The following is a 19,765-nucleotide window of genomic DNA, read 5'->3' as shown; positions in this document are numbered from 1 at the left end:
CACATGGATTCTGATTATACTGTGTATACGGTTCTACATTTTTTAAAGAGTGCTAATGAACGAGCCAAGGTCATTTTTAGAAACTTTTATTAACAATGTCACATTACATTCTTCTCAAACTTTATTCTCGTGGATTGTGAAGCAGTTTTAGGTCTATATCCAGTCAAACCTGTCAATTTATAGTTAATAAATGAATAAAAAACAACTTTCCTTAACATTTTAATTACTTTTTTCTCAAATTACACAAATTAAACCGACCTGACTGACTTTTGCAATAAGAGAGGAGCCCCCCTTGGTAAAATACCAAACTTAAAAAATAATCCTTATTTAAGGAAGAAATATCTTATTTAATAATGAAATACGTTGTATCATCTGGACTGTGTTTAACTAAATAAAGGTTCCCCAAAATACAAAAATCACTGCTGTTGCTTATCATTTGTTTGTGTGTGTTTATATCATGTATTTCTCTAAGTAAAGGTGTCATGGAGCTAGAGCTGCTATTCCTGTGTGATGAGATATTCATGAGAGAAACACTTCAAGATGAGCAACATAAATGATTCATCAAACAGGTTATTAAGTAAGTTTGGCTGATGAAATTCTTTACAAGATGTCATACAGTACATAGAGTCTAACGTCAGCTTCTTTCCCTCCAAGCCGTCATCCTGAAGACAAATCTGGCAAAGGTGCAGTCTTGACGTTTTAAAACAAACCATCACAAAGGAAATCATTCGGAGATCGACATCACCAGGGAGCTTTTTAAACAAAACATTTCCTTCTTTAAACTGTTTATTCCGAACAGTACCCATGAAAAAGTCCTTTAGGACTATAAGATAAACAAAACAAAAAAAATCAAAACATCCCTTATATTCAGTTAAAAATACCCAGTTTCTTTTTTTCCGTATGATTGGACAACTAATCCAGTGGTTCCTGTTTGATTCGAATGACGGAGGTTGTGACCCCACGGTGACTTCGTTTCACCTCTCTCCTCAGTACGTACTCGCTGAACTGGGTTGTGTCCACACCGCCTCCACAAGAAGCGGCAATCTCAAAACCTCTCTGCTGCAGACGCTCCAGAACCTGATGAACATATCCCCACACACGGCAGAACATTAAAGCGTTTATAACAAATAAACAAGCAAAACACAGAATTATCTGTCTGCAGAAACAGCGCAGAATATGTTCGGTTTAAATGACAGCAAAGTATCACATGCAGAAAAAATCACCTATTTACTATAATTACATGTTATATCGGATAATCAGCATAATTTTTCAAGTACCTCCCATTCCAGTGACATCACACAAATACATACCACAGCGTTTCTGTTATGCTTACAAACAGCTATTTTTTATCTTGCATTTTTCAACACAAGACTTAAGGCGAAAAATAGGATATCTGTCTGTTGCATCTGTTTCTGTCTTCTGCTTTCACACTCTTAGATCCTTCAGTCCTGCAGACATTCGCCTCATAGATCTATAAGATCACATTGCATTACTGTGGCTTGAGGACGTCTCTTTCTGCTGGTCCTCTCCAGCACAGCATCCTTCACTCTTCACTCTCTACACTCACGTTCATCCACCATTTTTCCGTATTTTTCTCACCCCAGTTTACAGGTCAAAGTTAAGGTTACAAGTCTGTGTCTCTTTCCTTCTATAATGCTTTTGTCCTTCAACCTTCTGTCTTCCCATTTTTTTGCAGTCTTGTGCCTCTACATTTCTCAATCTCCTGCTTCCATTAGTGTGACGGCGAATGCCAGGGGCCAAAAGATTTAATAACCAAACAGGATTAGACAGCCTCTAGACACACACACACACATGCATGCATGCACACACACACACAGAATGAAATGGTAACAATGCACAGAATAGGAAACATTGAGCTCAAATTCTTTATTCATTTATGTATTGAATCAACACCATTGTGTCAATGTGTAAAGTTTCCGCAACCAGACAAAAGTGAATAATTTTTTCATCTGGTCCATGTAAGTAGGTATTACACACCTGTACGGAGTTGAGGTGGCAGTATCCATTAAGAGGAAATCGGATGACATGAGTGGAATCATGGTTCCAGCCCGCGTTCACGGAGTTGCACATGACGTCTCCTATCTCCGGGAAGATGTCCTCAATGAGGGCTTTATCGCCGCTGAGTGTTATCCTCTCTCCCAGCTCGGGGGCCACGCGCACTACCACGCACTCACACATGCGTGATGTGTACTTAGAGTCCTGCTCGGAACGCCAGCGCTCAAGCTCGGTCTTCAGTGGCTGAAGTTGGAAATATCGGGCCTCCTCGTACAGCAGAGAGTAGTCCTAAACAGACCAATCATACGATTATGACTATTCATTTTATTCAAACTGTAATGTCTATGAGTGTGTGCATTCTTTCAGTATGAAACTCATGACCTGATATACAACAACAGTCACAAGAGGCTGTCGGGCTCCAAAATGAAACCTAATAACAAATACAATAAAATCTTATGACTTTTTTTCCAAGTCTGCTAAAGCTACTGTATACAAAAACTGAGAAAAAGAAGAAATATGAAGTGAATTATGGACCATTTTCATGGTGTCCAGATTCCAAAACTGCACATATCCCCATTGGCATCGAAGCATAATACATAGGATAGGTAATAAACAAGATGAATAGATTTTCTCCTGGAGGAGGATGAGACAAGAAAGTTACTGTAAGCATCACAACCTAAGTATTCAAAAGCGCTGTATACTAAGAACAAACTCCACCCACAGGAATAGCAATTAAAATCACGTCTGAAAAAAGCTAAACATACTGTAACTAAGGCTTTAACAAAAACATAGAAATCACAATCCTTTGAAATCCTCCAGCCATCTTTCCCGTTAAGGTTCCATTATAAACGGATCACATTTACAATTTTTTAATGCAAACCAAGGGCTGAAAGACATACAGTGTTTTTTATGGGAACATAATAACAGTTAAGTAGGAGTCAAAGGGGCGGTTTCCACTTTCCAGACAGGGTTTACATTAATCCAAGAGTAAGCCTTAGATAAATTGGGAAATTTAAGTAGCTTTCATAAACGTGCCTTAGAATAAAACATTTATGGTGTGCATCTTGAGATAAAACAGTATATATATATAAGATATGTCAGTGCTCAGTTTAGACTGCCACAACATGCTTTTTATTTTTTGACAAGGCTCAAGCCCTGTCTGGGAAACTGCCCAAAGTTTTTAAAAGTTTAAACAGTTTGCTGCCAAGTAAACTAAGTAAACATTTCACGAAATAATTTTTAAAGGTGCTGTGTGTCATTTGAAGGACATATTGGCAGAAATGCAATATAATATACCGCACATAACTGTCTTCAGAGGTGTATAAAGACCTTAAATAAAGAAGGGTTATGTTTTTATTACCTTAGAATGAGCTATTTCTATCTATATTCACCGCGGGTCCCCTTACATGGAATTCACCATTTTGTTTCTACAGTAGCCTTAAATGGACAAACTGCTCTACAGAGCGTATTTTGTAAATACATGATCTCCTTATGCAAAGAAGCGAAAAACGTGACGACATCTTAGCCCGGTGTCAGCCACTGTAATGCTTTGAAAGGGAGGGGTGGAGTGAGCCGTTGGTTGCATTTTGCAACATCACTACTAGATGATGCTTTAAACTGTAGTAATGAAGCACCATTTTGAATTACTTTACATCATTGATTTGAGGTAAACATTAACAAAAGTAAAATTGGTTTTCCTTATTTTTCTGTTAACAGTAAGTATGCAGTTTTAAAGTCTTACTTTAAAGTCATCTGGGATGAGCAGTTTTGAGGTCCTGAGGAAGTTTAATATGTAGCGGAACATGTGTCCGTCCCGATCTATAAAATAATGCTGCTTCAGGCTGTCCAATACGATGGGCTCTGTGCCATCAAACAAACGGCCAATCCTGTTAGAGAGAAATACAAAATAAAAGCTGTACAATCTTAAAGTCTGTACAATCATCTTGCCAAGACACTTTATATATTTTTTAAATATGACAATTAGGTTAAGAGTAACTATTACAATGTCCTTAAAATTACATTTCATGCAGTGTGTAATGTTGCTGTATGTGAATGTAAGCAGTCTGCCAAGATGCAAAGAAGAAAGTGAACGAATAACAAAGTTGGCTTTGGGAAAAAGGAGTCGACTCTGAATCACGCAAATGATACGTTTGTCGTTCTAATAAAGCAATAATGGCACGAATACGTGTTTTTCAGTGTATTTGGCGTGTTATAAGTTGCCCATGCATGAACTAAACAGGTACAATTGCAAAAATTAAAGTGTCGTAACAAAAGATGCTCACCCATACCTGCCTGAAATACCTTGTGTAACCACACCCCCACAAATCTACGTCAGTTCGTGGTATGATTTGACTATGACTGCCTAAATGTATCCGCAAGTAAGGTGGGCGTACCTGTCAGTAAAATTGCTTTGGAACCTGATGTTCCAAATATGGTAAGAAGCGTTACATTTCTGTAACATCACTACGCACTGGTTAACTGACCTTAAATCTTGTGTACATATTGCATTGCATCTAAAACAAACAATAATATTCGTTTTAGCAGTGTCATATGACCCCTTTAATAATCTAAAATTTTGATAACGTTTTAAATTCACTGAAAGTGCATTCGGTCAGCACTGATTCTGCCCAAACGATATCTTGCATCAGTTTCAGACAGGGCATAGCTGTAGGCAGTAGCCAACGTTACTCCTGACGACACAAATGCCATCATGCAGCGCCCTTTATTCTGGCTCTCTGATGAGTGTGTGTCATATTGATGTTGTTTGCAATAAAGTAGCCGAGGGTGAAACAGATCACAACTGTCAGTGTTAGATATGCCTACGCCTTTCTCAAAAACCTCTACTTGACCAAAATACAGGCAGATTTTACCATCGGCCCAAGCCGTTTCCTAAATTATGCTACATCTGATCTGAGAACATGTAGATGTGATTAAAGCCGTGCGATGCTTGCGTGAGATAATGTGAGATGCTGTGCATTTAAATGACACGGTAAGAAGCAGTGGGAAGCTAAAACTGTGCGAGACATGTGAGCAGTTGTGAGACAGGATCCTGGTCTGGCTCAAAGCGCCTCGGGCTTCTTTTGGCCTGTGCTCTGATGTTTAGCTCAGTCAGCGGCTACAAGACAATAATGCTCTTTGGCATTGCAGAAATATAGCGGTCAGTGAGCTAATGAGCACAGACAAGCTACACACATCTACACAAACAGACATACGGAGCAAGCGCATCAAGCAAGCATGTTGAAAGTATGACATCTGTTTGAAAAAGTTAAGGCAGACTGCCAGATACATTATATGTGGTGGAAAAATAACAGGAATAAAATGTTTCAATAGTTGGGGGAAGATATCTGAAAAATGGGAAATGATAGCAGTCGTTCATCATATACAGCGAGAGACACAGATTGCTGTGGTCATCATTCTTTGTTAGAAAAACCCAAATACAGGGACTATTGCTGGTAGTTCAGTTGTATTTGCATCATACCTGGATTCTGGGTATTTGGTTAATGTGGCCAGGCTGCTGGTATACATGTGACCCCCTACGTCGATATGCACTGGTGCATTGGTCTTCGTAAGCTGTGCAGGTGTGGGGATGCCAGCTGTGCCCAGCGGCGAGGCAGGCGAATGTGCCAAGAGAGGCCGAGTCGACATGCCCACACTGTTGCTGCGATTCTCCTGGGGAAGAAGAAATATCACTGTAGTTGAGAAAAGTCAGTCTCAAGATAATTATTTGTGACAGAAGGTTTAAACAGTCAACATAAAATGGTGTGAGCCATTTAATTTAAGAAAAGGAGAGAATTTCTGAGATTTTTTTATCTTAGATGGACTTTATTCATTCATTTAGAAATGTATTGAAACGTGAAAAAACAGGTGCCCATGTAGTGATTGGATGGAAGTAAAAAAACTAAAAATAGAAATGGGGTTAAGGTACTTATCGACTTTGGAAACAACTTTTTATTTACTGAATATAAACTGATAAAAATAGATGAAAAGTAAGCATGCATACAATTTTATATTATTATTTAACATAAAAACTAAAATGACAGCAAAATTAATAAGATTAAATATGTTGCACTGCTACAATCCATACATAAATAACTAGATGCTGCATTAGCATCTGGTTGTCCGCCATGTTGGAACGGTGCGAGCCGCTCGTTTAACATTCAAAATCTGTTTGCTATCAGTTTAGCTATAGTTGCATTTTTTATATATGCATTTGCAACTTATATTGTATTCAAGATATTTGATCAGTGTGTTTTCCCTGGAATTTGAATATGATCTATTGCACCAAGCAAGACAAAGTTTTTAAGAACTGTGACCATTTACATTTTTTGAAATCTGCACAATAACAACAGAAATGGGTATTGAGAAGGTAAATCATTGTTTTTTTGAATTCATGTTAAATTAAACTTAAAGGAATAGTTCAACTTTAAAATAAAAATTGTCATTATTTACACACCCTCTTGTCGTTTTAAACCTATAACACAAAAAATATTTTGAAAAATGTAACAGAAAACCGTTGGTCCCCATTGACTTGCATTGGTTTTGTGTCCATTGTCAGCTTTATTAATATAGCGCTATTTACAATTTTCATTGTTACAAAGCAGCTGCACAAGAAAAAATTAACTATAAGCAAAACATATAAGGTCAAAGCACAGACAGACTATAAATTCCTATATGCAGTCTTAATTAAATAAAACTATAAAATTCTAGCAGCCAGGCAAACAGTGCAAAGAGTATGAAAACGGTGGCGAGGAACCCAAACCTCCATTGGAGGAGAAAAAAAACCTCAGAGGGAACCAAGGCCTAACCAGGGGATTCCAGTTCCCCTCTCGCAAAAGCTGCAGCCTCTGCATAAGCTCGACAGTGCTTGCAAAATTGTTTTTATTTAAGATTATTATCATTAATAATCTAATAGCAGAAGAAATTTTGTAGAGTCGCCACGACCTTTGTCCAGCTCTATCATCACAGCTTTTGTCAGGTCTGGGCAGGTACTGCATCCTGCCCGCTCTAGTAACCTTGGACTGCGTCCTGCCCGCCCTGGTAACCTTGGAACAATAAGACAAGTATCCATTAAATAGAAGTCAATGGGGACCACCGGTTTTTGGTAATTAAAATTTTTCTAAATATCTTCTTTTGTGTTATGCAGAAGAAAGACAATCACACAGGTTTAAAACGACAAAAGGGTGAGTAAATGATGACAACATTTTAAGTTTAAAGGTGAACTATTCCTTCAAATTATTGTTCCCATTAACTGAAAAAAGTATTTTAACATCTAAAAAATCTCAGCATCTTAGTGATATTAAAGTGACTTGAAATGTGCATCTTTGTTCAATGCATTGACTTAAATTCATTCTAACAGGAAATTAGGGCGGAACATATTGGGTGGCTCCTCCCCCTTTAAAAAACCCCAATATTATTTATCTTGCCTTATAACCTAGAACATACTGTTAGAATATACAGAAGTGCACATATCTTTTTTGTAGCTGCACCCTCATCAAGTCTCTAATTCCATTGGCTCATGTCTGACATTATCTATAGGTTTGCTAAATCTCTGCGGTGGTCACTATCTACTGAGGCACAATGAAACCGCCACAGGCAAACTTTCTTTTTAAAAGATGGAAAAAGCACAAACTGTAACATAAGCGTGCTTGTGTACGTGCATATATCAATGGCTTTCTCGCCCAGAGCTGAGTAGCTATCTTATTCTGCTGTCTTGGAGAATGAGTTTATCAGGCTGCCTGATACAGCGACCTGAAAAAACAGGCATTAACCCTTGATGATACACAGAGCATGTGCAAGTAAACATGCATTCGGGCTAAAACATTAAAACACTAATGATAAACATATCTGGCACAACTGAATGTTTTAGCGGGTGCAGTTTTCTAATGTGGCTGAAATGCGTCTGATGCCTTTAGGGGAACTGACTTAGGTCAAAAGTCTTTGTCTCATCTTTAAAAGAAAGTTGATGTTTTTTTCTGGTAAGTTTAGAGTGAAGAAATTATATCATATGGTAGAATATTTGCTATTATATAGAGATATTGTGTGTACACACACATGCACATATACAAAGTGTATAAACACAATAAAAATGTAAATGTGATGTGATAGTTTAAAGAGCAAAGCCAGTTCGGTTTATTGAAAAAGCATTAAAACGGTTCCGCGTTTTATAGGAACAGTGCTGTAAATAAGCACATTCTAATAAAGTGACAATACAGTGGCAGTGTGATATTCATGCACCAAAAATTCTTGTGTCACATGATTTTAGTTCTTGCTAATGCCTACTAAAACATATTTTATTGTGAAAAGAAATCAACAATGTATAAAAATATTGCTGTATATGAAGCATATTTCTTTGTAATTTGAGATGCAAGGAGATATAGTGAGATATAGAGGTCTGTGTGTGCTTCATAGTCCATTATATCAGGGCTCAATAATGAGGATGGATCACTGGCACGGGGTCAGTGGGAGAAAGATTTTCATCAGTTAACAGAACTTTCATTTGCCCTATTGGGCAAAAGCTGTCTTGTTATGGAGTAATATTAATCTACATGTGTTTCTGTAACTGGCATTGAGTTTTTAGTTTTGTGAGAAGATTATTGTTTATTAAAACAGGTCAGGTCATTTTATTGTTAAAAAACTGGCTAGCATTTTATTAAATTGTTAGAACAATACTGCCATGCAAAGGCAAAAGCCAGTAAAGTTTTTTATTAATATTTTTGGGACATTCAAGACCTCCTTTATCTTGTGGATATAATTGGTTCTAAATTTGAAAAGCCCATGAAAAAATAACAAATAAAAATATATAGTCATTCGAGTTAAGGTATTTTGCCTTTGTAGGGCAGAATAGTTTATATTCATTTTGCTGTTAAAAAGTACAGCTAAAATGTTCAGCTATTCTATTTTTTATAGTTTCACAGTATAAAATTATTACTGTCAAAATTTACAGCTAATATTACACAATTAAAATATATATTTTTTAAATAAAAAGAGTTTAACAAAAACTTTACAATTCAATATATTTAACATAAAGGCCTGGTTTCACAGACAAGGATCATCATAAGCCAGGACTATGCCTTAGTTAAATTAGGATATTTAAGTCGCTTTTATTAAAATGCTTTGATAAAAATATCACTGGTGTGCATCTTGAGACAAAACAATGGCAATGGGATATTTTAAGATATGTCAGAGCAATTTGTTTTCAGTTGAGAAAGCTCAAACTTTCATTTTAGTCTGGGACTAGTCTTAAGTCGTGAAACCGGGCATTAATATATTGATTGATTATTTAATTATTTAACGGGTTTAAATATTACATCATTTATTTCATATTTAAGTTAACAATTCAATATAAATCTGGCACATTATACAAAAGTGCTAAAAATCATGTCAGGAAAGATCTGAATCACTTTCCCAACTAGTCCAAAATAAAAGCGTAAACAAACTTGCAGTTAATAACTGTAAAAATGTCTCAAATTTTAGACTAGGTGTAAAAGGCATATAGTTAGATAAAGGGTTAGGTCAATATTGTCTTAGTATATTCAATACTCTATCCCCCCTGTGGGGGGCCCTAATCAATTGTTACCCCGACACAAACTTTGACAAGCATGCTGTGGATTTAACTACCACGCACAGAAAAAGAACAGCACAAAATACTTTAGCAAATATATTAAGAGCACAGCTGAAAGTGTACAACATGGACAAGCGTAAACACCTGAGGATAAAAATAATTTGTGTATTTAAGAGCAAACATGCATGAGTGGGTATGTGTGATGCTTTTACTGGAGCACTGTGTTCGTTTGATTCTGGGCATTTATGTAGTGTAATGCAGCTGAAGTACACACTTGACCCACTACAAACAGCTCTTCTCAGTTTAGGGTGTTTAGGAGTCATTGGTTTTGTTTAAGCTCTGCACAGGTGCAATATTAGCTCATTCCTCCGCAGGCAAAGAATGTCTTTATTTTTCACACTCACCTTCATGCTAAGGGTAAAGGCCTTAAAGAAAAAGTCACTGCCTGTTTTCACATAGCCTACTTACACAGCACAATAATACACTAAGATATGAAGATATCAATCATAAACGCATCCCCAATGGACCGCTGGTAGCTTTTGCTGTGGCCTCCAAGCATAGATTGTGCTGACTTTTAAAGACAAGAAGCACAAGGAGAAATGCGGATGTTTAGTTATAAACTTAACAGCTAGATCTAAAATGACAGAGAAATTAACAAAAACAATCTAACAAATAGAAAAAGATCAATGAGCAAAGAATCTTAGTTTGGTTAATGGTAGGACCAGTGACATTATTCGGGTTTGCCTTTGAGACTAAGTACTTTGTCTCAAAAACAAAACAAAACACACAAACAATATACACCATACTGTTAAAATAACATTACAATAAAAGAATGCACCCCTAGGAAGGTTTGATGACAAATGTTTTATCCAAAAAGGACACAATATGACAGACATGAGTCAAATATGACAACTTACAGTTGTTCCTTTTATTCGTTTATTTGCATAAATACTTGGCGTGATACAATTGATACAAACTTTTATTCCAGCCCAAAATATTAGATTTCATACGGAGCTGCAAAAAAACGTGAAACGGTCATTACCTGTGAGTGAAGCATATGAGGGATGTCTCCGTTGGGTTCGCAAAGAGACGTGACCAGCGGGGTGACACTCGGAGTGCCCGCGCGCTCAACCGCAGAGCGCGCGCAAAGTCTTTTTGGTGATGCCCCTGGCCCTGGTCCTGAAACGCCGATCGGATAGACCAGCGGCCGCGGGCGTTTGATCACTTTCTGCGGTTTGAGCTCGGACACGTCCTCGCAGTCCTGCGCGCAGGACAGTACGTGCTGCAAGTGATGCGGATGGCACGTTCCGTTGACCGTTTCCGGGGAGACCCGGAGAGGCGCCAACGTTGACCCGATGCCCGCAATGCCGTTGAGCGTTGCTATGGAGACGGCGCCGATGCAGTGGTTGGTATAGGTCTTTGAGAGTTTGGCGGCCCGCGAGAGCATCTGCATTCTTGTGCCCAGCAGGTTTTTTCCGATGGCTTTATTCTCGTACCAAGTCGTGTCGCTCTCGCCGCAGTGATCCCGCGGGCGCTGGAAAAAAGCCTTACAGAGAGGATTGCGCTTGGAGAGGTACTTCACGAAGCTCGCGTACGGACAAAACTCCGTGCCCGTCTCGTACATGCGTGGAAGGTTGTCATCATCCGTGTCGGATCTTTTTTTAGTCCAGGAGGCGGAACGAGACTTGTGATACGGCCCGAGAGCTTTAAAGTAGACAAACTTTCTTCCGTCCTCATCCATGGCCAGCCCGAAAGAGTCCTCCTCTAGCTCGCGCTGATTCTCCCGCCCCCTCGTGCAGAAGTACATACAAGTCTCGAACCACACTTTATTGAGAAGCCCGAATGGCGAGCAGGCGCTGAACACCGCCGAAGTGTATAGTTTTCTCAGGTCGGAACGCGTAATGGCTTGCTTCTGCACCACGGGACCGGCGCCCTGCTCTTCTAGTTTGCGTATGACCGCGGCGAGCGCGAGGTTGGCGCTGCGCAGCTCGGGGTCTTTGGTGAGGTCCAGCGTGCGGCAGAAGGGGGGTTCGTTGAGGTACCGGTTGAGCGAGCTCCGGATGCTGATGAGAGAAGACTTGCTGTACAGCTGGCCGCTTTTGGAGCGCGCCTCGGAATAGAAAGAGCGCAGCACTTTGCAGAGCGCGTTCTTTTCCATGCCCTCAAAGTCCGTACTTTGCGCCTTCTCAGTCAGGTATTCCCTGAAGATTCGCACCGCGTATCGGGTTGCCAAGCGCGTGTTCTCGCTGAGCCTGGAGCGGTGCATGTCTCCCTCGGATTCAGAGTCTAAAGCTGCGAAAAACGGGTCCACGGACTCGGGCTCGTCCCCGCAGTGCTGGTCTGTATTCCGCATAAGGACCGCTTCCCCCGTTTCCACGGTAGCGCAGCTGTCGGGCTCCCCGCACTCCTCCCACTCCAACTCGGCTTCTTCTTCTGACACTTCTCCCTCTTCCCCTGTAATCTGGATCTCCTGAATTTCTCCCTCCTCTTCCCCTTCTCCATCTCCCGAGCCTTCGAGTCTCTCTCGATCCCCTGACATCGGGTCCGGTACATCACTACAGCAGTGGTCCCCGCTGCCAGGCATTCTCGCCATATTGCAGTCTGACAATGTATGAGTCCCGAGGCAGTGCGCATGCGCTATATTGGACCGCAGCGCTGAGAGCTTTTGGTGTGTTTTAGTGACCTTCAGCTACGAGAACAGGAACGCGCTCTTAAAGGTGCAGTTAAGTGGAGCTAAAACCCTCTAAATGAAAGCTATGCTCCCACACACGTTCAGAAAGAGAGCTAAAGCGAGAGGGGAAAAGCACAGTCAGCTATACTCTATATTGGACCGCAGCGAGGCAATACATTTGCAATTATGCTTTACAGATGCCCAACTATACACGCTCGCCCGCACAGATACACACCTGCTTATTATTAAAGGGCTATGAAGCCCGGGCAGGCTTACTTTATTTTGGAGTTTCCAGTAGCAGCTGTGATCATGTCTATCCCTTAGGCCATCCATATACTTTTATATCTTTCTATGGCTATGTGAGAATGCAGCCTTTTGTGAGAGAGAGAATGTGCCAGATGGGAGAGGGAACAAAGGTGTGATAATATACTTGATATTTCTGTGTATTTTAAGGATAATGTCTGCACTGCACACCCTGCGTGTGAACAATTATGGCCAGTAGGGACATACTATGTAAAAATGCGCTGATTTTGTTAATAATGTGTTAGTATGACTGGATTGTATCTTCTGCTATTTAGATGTGGTATGTGTTGTGACTTACGAATGCAGTTTGCTTACCGCAGACCTTCTTGTTTTGTTTTTGCTGATGTTCTGTGTAGCAAGAAAGTGTTTATAATGTGAATGAAGCCTAAAAGGTGAGGGCTTACATTATAGTCGTTTACCCATAATGACATGTCCATCATTATTTCCTCTTGGATTGTTAAAAAAACCCTGTTATTTTTTCTGTGGAGCCCAAATGTAGAAATTTTGAAGAATCTTCAAGAAGCCGTTTACAATGACACCCAAAATTCATCATTTACTCACCCTCAGGTTGTTCTAAATTTGTATAGAGGAACAGAGAGCAAGATATTTGGAAGAATGCTTGTAACCAAACATTTCTTGGCTGTCATTGACTACCATAGTAAAAAGAATTGCTTTATATATTAAGATATTTTGAAGAATGTAGAAAAGCAAACAGTTCTGGCTCTGGGGTACTTTTGACATTGTAAGTTCTTTAAAATATTTACCTCGGTCATGTTCAACACAACAAACACATTTATAAAAAATTTTATAACAACTTGTGAGTGAGTAAGTATGATGACCGAATTTCATTTTGGGGTGAACTGTTCCTTTAAGGGTGAGTAAATGATGACCGAATGTTCTATTTGGGATGAACTACCCCTTATAGCCAGTGAGCTGAAGTCAAGAACTGGATCAGTCCCATTTGTGGATTCATTGTTGTTGTTTTTTGACTCTTCAACCAAATTCTGGTCCTGTTTATAAATCAGGATGAATGATTAATTTACAAACCAACGTAATCTGTTTGAGTTCAACTCGATGATTCAATGATCCAGTTCCAGCTCACTGGAAAGGCACAATATCTGTAAACAACAGCCTGAAATTTCAATCTGCTCCTCACACCAAACACATCATGCCTTTTATGGACAGCTCTTGTGGTGTTTTTTGTTAGTGATAGAAAAATGATATAATATAGTGTCGTTTTATTGATGATAAAGAAGCTGTTCGAAAATTCTTTAATAATTTAAATAAAAGTAACAACATATGGGTTTGGAACAAATGTAGGATAATTATTTTCACAATTTTAACGCATTGATATTTGTATGTATGAATGATTCTAGCGTACTCCATATATGATTGCTTTTGGCCCAGTGAATAAAAATCCACGAACCACTTCTAAACACACCCTTTAAAAAAATGTCATTTGATTCCTACACTCACCCACTAATATAAGATCATTATATATTAGTGACCTTGATCCAGAACACATTTCTAAGTGCTTCTACATTCACGCCTCTCTCTCTTCTGTCTCTCTTCTCCTGTTTTTGTGTGTGTGTCGTGAGCACCCCGAGGCTACCGCTGTCTCAGTATGAACAGCACAGAGCTGAGGTTTGGCTCTGGAGAATAAGGCAGATGTTTGTCTCCGGCTCTGCGCCTCAGAGAAAGGCAACGCATGAGGAAGCGGATTTTAGAGCTCAGTAGGGCTCAAAGCTATAGGAAGGTTAAAAAACAGCTCTATTCATCCATCAGCGAATCAACAGTGATCATCTGACTCATTAACTTTATACAGTCAGAGCCTTGTGAATATTCTTTAAGCACATCCCAATTACTACTTTCTACAGTGTAAAACCAACTTCTTCATGCTAAAACCAGATCATTTTAAGAATTATGTTTCTTATATTTCTTACCGATTATGTTATGTACAGTACATCAGGATGTTTTATTATCAAACTGTCACGTTTTTTTACAAACTTACTGTATCTTTACAGATGTTTTCTAGCAACCACAGCTGCCAGTTTTTCCCTGTAAAAACATTTGTTTAGCTTACAATGTATTGTGCACTACAGGACTAAACATTTTGGATAGCTTTGAATACAGTTGGAAAAGTTTTATTAGGTATGCAAATGTAGTATAGCAGTATACAGTAGATATTACATTTATCGCATGCTGGCATCATCTTGTGACGTATACGTGCCTTAACCTATGATGTATTAATGACAACCACAAAAGCATCTTAATATACATGAATTAAACAGTAATATACATTTATTTTAAAAATGTAGTTCAAAGTACAGAATAACTAAGCTGCATGGTAAGGACACAAAATAAATACTGACACAGAAAATATTAAATTTACCTTATATTTTTGGGATCTTGTGAGTGAGGTAGTGAGGTGGTCTAATCTGTCAGCAATATGCTCATGTGGTAATTTCTGTTTCCATAGAAACTTGTTTGTCTTTGATAAAACTTCTTTATAAAAGCCTTTTTCACTGTAAGGACTGAAAAGTGTGGGACACTGACAGGCACATTTACTTCATAAAATTATAAAAATTATATAGTAAAATATACAAAAACATTTCAAATGCTTTTAATTAATGTGTATATTAAACAATTCAATTAAAAATGATGTCAAATTGTAATTCAATTATCTTATTTAACATGTGACCAGAGCTGTGGCTATAAATTCTATATAATTTTATATTAAATCACATTAATCATTTATTCTATTTTCTTTCAAGCTGTGTCAAACTGTGAATATATTTTTAAAGTGTCATATGACAAAATTTGAATATAAAATTTCACTGCTGGGTTGCCTGCCATTTGCAGAAACACCCATTTACGAAACATGCTCTCTAGAGCAGTTTGTCCGTTTAGAGCTACTGTAGAAACAAAATGGTGAACTCCATGAAAGGGGACCCGCGGTGTATGTAGATAGAAATAGCTTATTCTAAGGTAATAAAAACATAACGCTTAATTATTTAAGGTCTTTACACCCCTCTGAACACACATTGTATATTACATTTCTGTCAATAGAGCCTCCCAAAAAAATGACACGTTGGACCTTTAATGTTTTTATCATCTAAAGTTTAGTCAAACTCCTGTGATCAAATAATAAAGTTACTATTTAGATACTCATTTGACGTACTGCTTTTCACATACTTTAAAGATGTTGGGAACACAGCCCATTCAACTCTTCAGCTTAGATGATTTGTTACTTTGTTATTTTTTCATCATAACTCCCAACTTGCAGAGCGCCGAGTAAACCACGCCTACTTATTTGCATTACGCGGAATAGAAAAATCTCTAACAACATATTCCATCATTCCGCCCGGCGCTGCTTCAGTTTATAAGCAGAGCACTCCAAGAAGACCTGAAAGGGGTGTGTCAAATTAGACCTAAATTCTGCAGTGCTGGAGCGCCCGAGGTACAGCTACTATAGAAACTGCACACAGTTCCCTGGAAGAAACCTGGGGTAAAGTCCCTCGCTCAAGGCCACGGTGTGAATGTAGCAAGATTGTGATCTCAGTAACTCAAGTTCCCGGGTTACCCCCAGCTAAAAACCGAAGCCGCAAGCTTTGTTCGAAGCCCAAGCTTCTAATCGTTGCGCTACCACCATCGAATCTAACGCGGGTCGTGTATCTCATTTCACTACTCCGCAGAGCACACAGATATATCCCCGTGCCTCCATTTTGAAATGAGAGACCTCTCTTCTTTTGTCTTATTCTGTCATTTGTGCCCACAGGCACGTCACCAGAAACAGCTCTGACATCTCTCAAAGGGAAGAAGAGAGAGAGAGTGTGAGTGAGAGAAAGCAGGAGCATGAAATAAATAAATAAGCCATCCTTTTCCATGTTTTAAATTCTCGTTAGCAGAGCCCATTTCACACCTAGATACCCAATTAGCAATTAGCAAAGCTTTAAAGTGCAGTCCTGAGCCGGGGCCCTGATCCCGGCCTGATTTGTATGCGCTTTGTGCAGATAGCGATAAGAGAGAGGCTGAATACATGTATAGTTTTAAATTTAATTTCATAATCATTTGCATGGCAGGGTAGCCTGCGGGCGAGAGGGAAAATAACATGCCCACTCTTCAAAAGGGAGATCAGGCTCGTTACATGGCTGTGTGGAGGATTGGAGAGGGGCTTTTTATGTGCAGGCAGGTAATTTGTTCCCTGACTAATCTAAAGAGATAGAGAAGTTCAGAGGAAGCACTTTTTTAAAAAACAGTGTGAGCGCAGCATCACAAATCGCCTCTTCCTCCGAGGCTTGGGAGAGAATGAAAGAGAGAGAGAGGAACACCAAGGTGCGATATAGCTGAACCTACTGCCAGTGCCCGGGGCTGTCCAAAAAAAAGAGTAACTACTGAATGTGTGAGTGTGTCTGGGTATGTACAGCTCGGAGAGAGATGGAAACCATATTCGAGTGTGTACATCAGGGTGAAGTCCTGGCGATGCACGTCGCTTTTGAATATAGCACCTGTTGGGTTTGTTGGTCCACCATGACATGTATCTGCGCAATTTTTAAGTGGATCACTCATTCACACGAAAAACGATGAGGTCATGGGTTGGATTCCCATTGACTGATAAAAGTAGCCTGTTTGGTCTACGGTCGTGGTTTTTCTGGTGCGGCGCCTTCGACATAACATCTTGCGCATTCTTGGTTTTAATCCTATCCATATTCATAGGTGCCTGGGTATAAATATGGATGTGTTGGAAAACCGGTGAAGAGGGTGAGGATTAGTAACCTGTGTTTGAGGTGAATCCAAGCTCACATTAACATGTTGAATAATCTATAAAACTCAGATCGTGGGCAGCGATTCAGCATCTGTTTTTCAGCACGTCGCACGCAATCCATTGTGTCCATGTGCATTTTACTGGTTGATTGTGTTCCGCACAGGAATGCTTGTGTTCTTTGCAAGACCAATTACATGTGTACTTTATGATCCCCTTAAGTTATACAAGACTTCTTCCAGATTTAACAGATGAATCTGTGCTGTGTCATGGACACAAATACGGATTCTAGTCAGTGCTTTATTCCTTCGTTTTTCCTCTTTAGGCAAACAGCAACCTGCATTGCTGTAGGCCACTTACACAGCTCACTATAATATCACTGCATTCAGCATTTCTGTCATTTCCACTCGCTTTAATGCTACAACAATAATTATTTGTCATGTAATGTCAAATCCTATTTGGAGAATCGATGAATCAAAGCTCTTATGTCACTGAGGGAACTTTTCAGCAGGCACAGCGCTCCCTTGCTGTAACACACAGTAACATCGCCAGTGTTAAAATTGGCCAAATTAACACTCTCACAGTGTATATATATAATCCACACTCTCAAAATGTGGATAATATATACACTGTGAGTTAATTTGACCTTTTTTAACACTGGGGATTTTACTGTGCAGACTGAAAAAGTTGTAAGCAATACTTTTTATAAGTGATATGAGATTCAACTTAACTAAATTCAACTAAGTTTAATATATTTTTTAAAAGCAGACAATGGAATAAGTATTTACACTGTAGTAGCTATGATAATAATAGAGAAGTGCATCTTTATTATTAACAAAGAATAAGGGAGGCACAAATAAAAATTTCCTAAAGGTTTTTAAACGTGATGATAGATAGATAGATAGATAGATAGATAGATAGATAGATAGATAGATAGATAGATAGATAGATAGATAGATAGATAGATAGATAGATAGATAGATAGATGCACAGCCATTCCATTACAGACTTGGGCATGTAAAAGCAAGGCATAACAACATAAAGCCCCCTCTAGTGCACAAGAATATCCATTTGATAAGACCCTCGACCAGGTATAGGGGGCATATCTGACAACTGAAATGCCAAAAGCATATCTACGAGTTGTTGTATCACTGGGGTGAACAGCAGTGAGACAACGCAACAAACTTCTAGAAACAGTTCTAACAAAAGTGAACACGGCGCAACACTTAACGCAGTGCATCTTTACGTTTGACGCTGTTGTAACATAAGCACACGCATCTTGTTCCTCTCGCTCGTGCTTGGTGTGCGGCATCTGTAGCACATTACAGAAGACGATGGAATGGTTGCTAGATGTTTAGAGGACTTGCAAACACAATAGTCAACGAATACAAATGATAAAAAACAACATTAAAAGTGTTGCGAATTCGTTCGAACGCACACTTTTCCGATTTGACGTAAACCCAAATAAACAATGCATGTATAACAAAAGCACCGACATCGCAGCGACATCTCGAACGCCGTCCCTAAAAGCGTGTATTAACAAACCTATCCCACATTAGCAGACATCGCAAATGCGTTTAAATATAGCCAGACTTATCACAGCGCATCGCGAAACCGAATCAAGGACGCCATTAGGCTTCTACATCGAGCCAATAATATGAATCAACGCTACAGGACAGTTTCAACACATGACACCGCCTGAACTATTTCAAGTGCTGTTCGCTATTCTACACATCGGCGAGCGACTAAGAAGATACATATTTTTGTCCCAAACGCGCTCATCCTCTGGCACATGCGTACACGCAGCTGCGCTCTGAAGACCCACTTCCACTACCTCACTCTCTGTAGGAAAAAAACCCACAAAACCCAATCCGGCGCTTCTCACCTGGAACATGGGACATCCAGCGACGTGTCACCTTTACGTTTGGGCTCCTGTCCGCGCCCCTCGCTCAAACGCCGAGGAATGGAGCCCAGCTGAAGGTAGCTGAAGCTGAAATCACTGGTAGTCGCTCCAGGGGTTTCACAACCCCTCTGGGCCAGACCCGGATAGAGAGAGAGAGAGAGAGAGAGAGAGAGAGAGAGAGAGAGAGAGAGAGAGAGAGAGAGAGAGAGAGAGAGAGAGAGAGAGAGAGAGAAAGAGAGAAAGAAAGACAGAGAGAGCGCGCACTCTGAAACAAACGCCCCTGCAGATCTCTGCTCACTTCAGGACAACTAGTGAATTAACCGATGGCACGAACGAGCAAAAAAGATGTGCAATTTGTCTTATTCTAGGCTTTAAAAAAGGCTCTGGTGTTTTTCTGCCTAAAACAGTCGTCCTCCTTCCTACATCTTGCAGCGGGGAGGCAGATTTGAATGGTTATGATTAGTTTTGATGGAACGCTGCCGCAGGCGCTTCCTGCAAATGGATGATGCGTGCGCGCGCACAGGCGCGCTCACAGAGGGGAAGAGGGCC

The 19,765-nt window shown here is 39.6% G+C and overlaps 1 protein-coding gene across 2 annotated transcripts; it reads right to left on the bottom strand.

The window, feature by feature from the left end:
• Nucleotides 1-67: 67 nt before the first annotated feature.
• On the bottom strand, nt 68-19,765 carry kctd1 (potassium channel tetramerization domain containing 1). Of its 2 annotated transcripts, XM_079474081.1 has the most exons (6): nt 19,199-19,508; nt 14,563-14,609; nt 5,495-5,685; nt 3,758-3,902; nt 1,999-2,304; nt 68-1,077 (listed from the first exon to the last, which is right to left on the bottom strand). In XM_079474081.1, exons 1-6 carry the CDS (start codon nt 19,212-19,214, stop codon nt 913-915), a joined length of 870 nt encoding a protein of 289 aa, XP_079330207.1. In that variant the 5' UTR covers nt 19,215-19,508; the 3' UTR covers nt 68-912. The 2 variants fall into 2 exon arrangements, with proteins under 2 accessions (XP_079330207.1, XP_079330208.1); XM_079474082.1 differs by lacking the exon at nt 14,563-14,609 and having other exon boundaries at nt 79-1,077; nt 19,199-19,765.

The sequence above is a fragment of the Barbatula barbatula genome, assembly GCF_947034865.1.
Source record: "Barbatula barbatula genome assembly, chromosome: 15".
Lineage (NCBI taxonomy): Eukaryota > Metazoa > Chordata > Actinopteri > Cypriniformes > Nemacheilidae > Barbatula > Barbatula barbatula.
This window is presented reverse-complemented; position numbering and strand designations above follow the sequence as displayed.

What these genes read in the sequence shown, in the direction of transcription:
- kctd1 (XM_079474081.1), bottom strand. An exon ending in AAAACATCTGTAAAGATACA is followed by an intron (nt 5,686 to 14,562) that starts GTAAGTTTGTAA and finishes CTTCTTCCCCAG; the next exon opens with GAGAATCGCAGCAACAGTGT. An exon ending in GCCACCTCAACTCCGTACAG is followed by an intron (nt 1,078 to 1,998) that starts GTGTGTAATACC and finishes TATGTTCATCAG; the next exon opens with GTTCTGGAGCGTCTGCAGCA.